Source organism: Miscanthus floridulus, chromosome 16 (genome assembly GCF_019320115.1).
Source record: "Miscanthus floridulus cultivar M001 chromosome 16, ASM1932011v1, whole genome shotgun sequence".
Classification (NCBI taxonomy): domain Eukaryota; kingdom Viridiplantae; phylum Streptophyta; class Magnoliopsida; order Poales; family Poaceae; genus Miscanthus; species Miscanthus floridulus.
This window is the reverse complement of record NC_089595.1, coordinates 101394498-101401795: the sequence shown is the minus strand read 5'-3', so window position 1 is coordinate 101401795 and position 7298 is coordinate 101394498. Positions and strand designations below refer to the sequence as shown.

The window sequence follows — 7298 nt, the reverse complement described above, 5'->3', positions numbered from 1 at the left end:
AGCCATGTTGATAAGTTCAAGATAACAGATGCAAAATTGTCCCTTATTTTCATTATCGTAACAACTTGTCCTATTAGAGTTGTACTATATAGCATGTCAAACAAAATTATTATCGTATACGACTGCTTATGATTATCATGACAATTAATGATATATCTTGGCCCTTTCTTTTTTCACGAGGAATGTATCTTGGCCCATTCAAACAAAAAAAATTATAGTATGTCATCTATGCATCACTATGTAGAGGAGAGAAAGTTTTAGAAAAGTATGAGCTAGCAGAATAATTACAGTCTAGAAAAACGACATGAAATAATCTTTGTATATTAAAATGTTACCAACGCATAATTTTATCAAATCTTTTATTTTTATTACATAGGAATACCTTGATGATGCATATTAAATTTTATTTAAATTTATGCTACCTATATGCATTGTATAAACAATTGATCAAGTCAACGTATATGGCCCTGTTCGCTTGGCTGATAAGCCAGACTGAAAAGTACTATTGACTAATTTGTTATAAGAGAAAATACTATTCGTTTGCTGAAAAAGTATGACTCATGAGATGAGCGACATGGGCCATATTCCTATCATGTAGCCAGAGGGATAATGGAGCAAGTATGCTAACCTTTCTAGAGCTCTACCGTACAGCTTCAAGAAAAGATGCGGACACACCGAGCCATCAGCGATGTGACGTAGTAGCCCTAGTAAAACCGGTAAACATAGAATATGGCAAGTAGGTTGATGCGCATCCTTCCTGCAGTTGCCCTGGGCGGCAGGGGTTTATAAACCCTACGGGAAGGCGCAGCAGGAGAGGAGGCGCAGAGGTATGCCGCCGCGACGCAACACGTCGTGCCGGGCGGAGGGTTTTGCCGAGATTTTCCCAAAAAAGGGTATTGCCACCCGCACCGAGAAAAGAAAACGATACGCACCGCGATAAAAACACACCCTCTCCTCTCCTCTTCTTCCTCCTCCCGTCCGTAGCGGCCCGGCTTCCCCCGATTGGCACCCGGGCGCGGCCCCATCCCCCACCCGGCCCGCCGCCGCGCGCCTCCATGGACGGCCTGCACGGTACGGACGCCTGCTTCTCCCCTGCGAGGGCCATCTCGCCGCAGGTGGTGAGGCCCCCCGGGCCGCCGGACGTAGGCAGGTAAGCCTCGGCGCTGGGGTTGGGGCGCGGGTTCTCTTGTCTCGGAACAACGAAAATATTGCTTCTTTGATGTTTTCGGGGCGGCCGTCTGATCTGTCTGTGCCTCGATTTCTCTTCTCCTTTGTGTGGTCGGATTGGATTATTGCCGGTGCTGCAGTCAGTACCTGGCGGAGCTGCTGCAGGAGCACCAGAAGCTGGGGCCCTTCATGCAGGTGCTCCCAATCTGCAGCAGGCTGCTGAATCAAGGTGAGCGGTTCGATCCGAGTTTTGTGAAAACGTGCTCTCGTTGCTATGTTTCTTGTGCGGATAGCATTGCTGCGGTGGTTTGGATTCCGAACTTGTCTTGCTGTTCACCGTGGGCTAATCGATGTTACTAGCCTTTGGCTGATGAAAACTTCCTCGATAACTGTCTTTCTATTTTGGCTGCTATGTTTTCGGTTCTTTCTATGATATGAAAAATCTCATTTGCTCCTAAGAGACACAGTGCCTTCTCTTCAGTGGCAGGATATTTCCCATGTTCCCATGTCGATGTTATGTGCTAACGCTTGCTTATGGATGCATGATACCAGAAATAATGCGGGTGTCGAATATCCGGCGCCAACATGGTGCTGCTGGGGACTTTGAGAGGTTTCCACCCGCAAGCCCCAACCAGATGTATCCGTCACCCCCCATGCCAAACTTTTGTGGAAACGGTTTTAGTCCATGGAATGGGATGCATTCAGAGGTAATTGCTCCAGTTATCTACAAATACACTACAGTCATCTTCAGCTAGCATACTTGTTTACTCGGCGGCATGGGCTGTAAAAAAAAAACTTTCGACAGAAGGAGAAGCTATATATATAAGAGATATAACTAAAATATAGGTTGCTCTGCATTTTCTGAAGTTATGGAACAAGGGTTAAGATCCATGCCATATTAATATGCCTGCACTTATCAAGTTTATCCATCAAGGCTTTCACAAAATAGAATCGGCTTTCAAGAGTACGAAGTATGTGGACTCTTATATACTAGTATATACTAGGTATAAGCCAACAGGTGGTCCTCCACGAACCTTTTTTTTTAGTTTGAAGTGGCATTGCCATCGGTTTCTCCTCCATTTGTGCTGTTGATCCACTTCCCCTCCCCATTTCAACATCCTTTGAATTAGCAAGCACCACAAAACTATGTAGTCACTATATCAATGTGACACATATATTGATCTCCACTCTCCTTCACTGTCTTTTTATTGCGCTATTTCCAAGTACGCGTACTCATCCTTCTTACATAAGAGGTTGCAAATAACCAAATGTAATTGACACTTGAATTATCCTAGAACGCAAAAGTTTGCAAATAATCTATGGTGTTTAAGCACATAACACCATAAAAGTGAAAACGGTTTGGTGTTAACCAATAATTGAATTTTCTGTTATCTTCTTTTACCATTTTATTCCTTTTCAATATTACATTATTTCCATTACCACCAAATTCCCAACCTGCCAAGGCAGTATTCTTGTCAATTTCTATCTTTTTTTTTTTCAGTTCTCTCATTTGTGAGTTGATGATCAGAACCTGTATCCTAAAACACTTACATCTACAACCCATATTGTCCAGATCATCTGAATATTCTTTGAGCTTAACACTTGACATGAAGAGATAGCATGTCTGCCATATTGAGCTCCGTTTTGTAGCAAAATGTTTGGAAAGAACTCAAAGAAGCTGCCTCCAATACATCCAACAAATGCTTGAAAAGAAGCCGTCGTAAATATTTCTATACTGAAAGAAGGTCTATGCTTAATGTTATATATATACTCTTAGAGGCAAAAGAGCTCATAGCCTAGTGGTTGCAAGTGCTTTAGTAGCACCTCCAGATCTTGGGTTCCACTCCCTGTGGGAACGAATTTAGGCTGGTTAAAAATATCCCCTCACCAACAAAGCTGGAGTTTGGGGATTTTCTCGACCAGCAAGGTTGAGTTCTACTTGGGGATGTCATACCCCCGGCTGGTCGAGTTTTTTATACACTCTTAGAGGAAATATAAGATCAAACTGATCTTTTTCTTCTTTAACTTAAGTGGCCAGATTAATATTATGTACTTGCACAAAAGAGCCGATGTCTGCTTTTGGTGACTAAAGAATCCATGCTTTACCCTTGTACTGGAGTTGAAATGTGTAAACAAGGGGATTTATAATTTTTGAAAACAGACCTTTTCAAGCTTGCACCTGTGGCTCAACTAAGTTGTAACAGAATCTTGGACATACTAGAAATATATTTGGAAGCCAGAAGGTACTATTTGATTATGTTTCCTTCTTGGTGGTCAATGCTATAGCATTGCCTGTTTCTTTTTATGACAATGTTGCCCTTCTGAGTTCCTACATCCTATATACTACATCCAAAGATGTACATCACCTTAACACTAATGCCATTGATCAGAGAGTAGGTGTTCCGCAAGGAGCTATGAGTTGGCAAGGACCCCCACAAAGCCCCGCTTCTTACATTGTCAAGAAGATTTTGCGGTTGGAAGTACCGACAGAAACATACCCTAATGTATGTTTTCATCTTTCGTACTTGCAAGGGTAGGTACTGCAGTATGACACCAATACTTGAACTTCTTGCTGTTTTTGTACAGTTCAACTTTATCGGCCGTCTTCTTGGACCAAGGGGAAACTCTTTAAAGAGGATTGAAGCCTCTACAGGCTGTCGTGTTTTCATCAGAGGGAAAGGCTCAATTAAAGATTCTGGCAAGGTAAGCATTGCTCTAGAATTAGGTGGATATGGCTGTGTACTGTATCTTAAAAATGACTGCATGATTGTTTTAGGGTTTCGTTTTTTAGTAGGCATTGATTTTCTGATTACACTTACTAAGCCTACAATATTAATCTTGCTGCTTTTTTCATCTTGTAAAGGAGGAACAACTCAAGGGAAGATCTGGCTATGAACATTTGAGTGAACCCCTCCATATCTTGATTGAGGCTGAGTTACCTGCTAATGTGATTGATGCAAGACTTGCAAAGGCACAAGAGATCCTTGAAGAGTTGTTGAAACCAGTGGTATGCATATGTTTTCTCAATTTCATCTTCCTTTTCTGCTTTTGAATCTGCAGCTTATCTCAAACATGTGGCAAAACATCCAAAGGTGCCAAAATGAGAGAGGTTTTAACAGCTTAGAGTACCTCTCCACAAAGGAATAGACAATTAACTTCTTTGACCTCTGTTTCTAAACCATAGTTCTTATTATGTACCTGTACACAGGATGAATCACAAGACTACTACAAGAGACAGCAACTCCGAGAACTTGCAATGTTGAATTCGCCACTCCGAGAGGAGAGTCCACATCCAGGTGGTGCTCCTCCTAGTCCCTTCAGTAACGGCGGCATGAAAAGAGTGAAACAATGACACCGCGGAGGCTCATTCCTCCATCTTGACTCTCCAGCAACCCCAATCAGTCCATGCCTTCACACCCTATTTTTCCATGAGCAAGCTTTTATGACGGTGTTGATAGTGTGTGTAACATCCTTTACTGTACTAGCAGGTGAATTTTGATCTCCCATCCCATGTGACATTAACCTTGAGTGACAGATGACAATGCTTAGTGTATCCTCTATGGCTGTATAATTAGAACATTTGATTTATTTGTTACTGGTAGTGCTGAGATATAGTACTGTGCAGAATTCTGAGTTACAGTGAACTAGTGTGCCGGTATTTATCTCAACTTTGTTTGCTTTTCAGTGCAACGTATTTGCGAGCTCTTCTCAAATAGTTCCTGGCAAGCAGAAATATGGATCGTATCTGCAGGTGCTGTTGCTACTTACAAGGTTACAACCATGGGTTTGAGTTCACTAGCTAGTTCAGACTTCGCTTGGTACTGCCATTTTTTAATCAATTTTCAGGCATCAGGCATTATCTTAAACACTGTTGAGAAAAAGGTGCGCGATACACCTTAGCAATACCTCATGTTGCATCTCTATTCTCTACGCTAGAACTGCAACATGGACATGGACTCAATCCGGTCCAAGTGGCCAGATTTAGGCAAAGTTTGGCATCCACAGTTTGAGCCATATAGCCACAAAATTTGGTACGAACTTTCAAACCTTCATGTGCAATGACAATTTGACAAGTGCATCTGAAGTTAGGAACATATATGTGAGCGACTTGGATGACCCATTAGGTGACGCCATGGTAGTTGGAGCCTTGTTGCTGTTGTTAATATTTATTTAGAGGATAAATACGGTTGGATGTAAGGGACACGACACACTCTACATATTCTAGAATACGATCATGTCTAGATGTCGTCTCTCGTCACCAAACTCCTAAGAACTCATGTTAAATAATTTGCTGCTCCTCTATGAATGCGCGGCAGGGGATAGACGTCGAAAGGGCTCTCTGCTGCTGCACTGTAGCCGTTGCAGGGGCAGACACCGAACGGCTCCTCTGCCGCACTGTAGCCATAGCAGGGGCATGCGCCAAAGTCAGTCCTGTTGTCATATCTAGTCACTGTAGCAGCATGACAGTCTGACATATCTGTGTACTAGACTTAGATGAATAGAGTTGTATATATGGTTTGCCACTGCAAGTAAAGAGAGCGAGTTCAGTTTTGCCATCTCCTCTGTAGAGCTTTACCAACGCTCGTGTTTGTGCTGTGTGTGTGAGAGAGCTCTGTTCTCCATTACTTCTTCTACCTCTAGCCATAGTGTGTGGTCGACAGCGCTGGTGAGTGGTCGGCTCACTCGTGCCGGAGATCCAAGGAGCCAACAAGTGGTATCGGAGCCGTACAAGCGTCATTACCGGACTAACCGCTGGCGATGACAGACGGTTTAAAGATGGGCGACAGCAGCGGCGCTGCTGTGGCTGCCCAGCCACGACAGGAGGTCGTCGTGCGCACGGTGCGGGAGGTAAGTGGCACCAGTTGGCCAAACGCTAACTCGCACCAACTATGGCGAGTGGGCAGTGACCATAAAGGTCAAGCTCAGAGCCCGACGACTCTGGAATGCTGTTGACAAGGGCACCGACAACGAAGACGACGACATGTCAGCGTTGGAGGCTATCCTCGCTGCTGTGCCAGCGGAGTACATGGCGCAGTTGGGGGCGAAGAGCTCTGCTAAAGAGGCGTGGGAGGCCATTGCGCGTCGGTTCCGACCGTGCAAAGAAGACGATGGCCCAGCCGCTGAAGCAGGAGTATGCCAACCTCAAGTTCAAGGATGATGAATCGGTGGAGGACTTCTCCCTCTGCCTGCGCAGACACTCATCAACAAGCTGAGGAGCCACGGTGTCACCATCAATGAAGAAGAGGCGGTCTCCAAGTACCTCCACTCTGTGCCAATGAAGTACATCCAGATCGCTCTTTCCATAGAGACGATGCTAGACTTGTCTACCCTCACCATTGAGGATGTGACAGGTCGTCTACGGGCAGTGGACGAGCACATGGAGCAGGCCACAACGTCGAAGGACAGCGGCAAGCTGCTGCTAACAGAGCAGGAGTGGGCCGCCCGAAGGAACTCCGGGGAAGCCTCCTCTAGTTGCGGTGGCGATGGCAAGCGCCACGGCAAGCCTTCTTCGGAGAAGAAGAAAGAAGGTTGACCCCAACGCCTACCAGCGCTGCGGGAAGATGGACCATTTGGCAAATGAGTGCCCAAATTATAAGTAGGAGAATAAGGCTGAGGCTTATCTAGCGCAAGCTGATGATGATGATGAGACCACTCTCCTGATGGCGACGTTCTATGCACTGCACAACGTTGAGGCTGACGAGAAGGGAGAGGTGACGGCGGTGGAAGGGTACAGCAAGGCTCTGAGGGCTGTCCACCTCGATGAACCGCGCGTCCAAGTCCACCTCAGACGTGTGGGCGGTGGATAGGAGCAGCAGTGGTACCTGGACTCTGACGCCAGCAACCACATGATGGACTCCAAGGAAGCCTTCTTCGAGCTTGATGGCAACGTGACTGACACGGTGAAGTTCGATGATGGCTCAAGGGTGGCAATTCGAGGGCGCGGCACCATCATCTTCAGGTGCCAGAACGGTGAGCACCGCGCGCTAATGGATGTGTACTACATCTCCTAGCTACGTTCAAGCATCATCAGCATTGGCCAGCTGGATGAGCATGATAGCGAGGTATTGATCAAGGACGGCGTCCTTAGGATTAGGGACCGGGAGCAGTGCCTTCTTGCCAAGGTGAAGAGG

General features: G+C 45.5%; 1 protein-coding gene across 1 annotated transcript; it reads left to right on the top strand.

The window, feature by feature from the left end:
- Nucleotides 1-861: 861 nt before the first annotated feature.
- On the top strand, nt 862-4851 carry LOC136512235 (KH domain-containing protein SPIN1-like). The gene is made up of 7 exons (XM_066506217.1): nt 862-1150; nt 1308-1396; nt 1720-1874; nt 3558-3671; nt 3754-3870; nt 4031-4174; nt 4376-4851. Exons 1-7 carry the CDS (start codon nt 1056-1058, stop codon nt 4517-4519), a joined length of 858 nt encoding a protein of 285 aa, XP_066362314.1. The 5' UTR covers nt 862-1055; the 3' UTR covers nt 4520-4851.
- The last annotated feature ends 2447 nt before the right edge of the window (nt 4852-7298 follow it).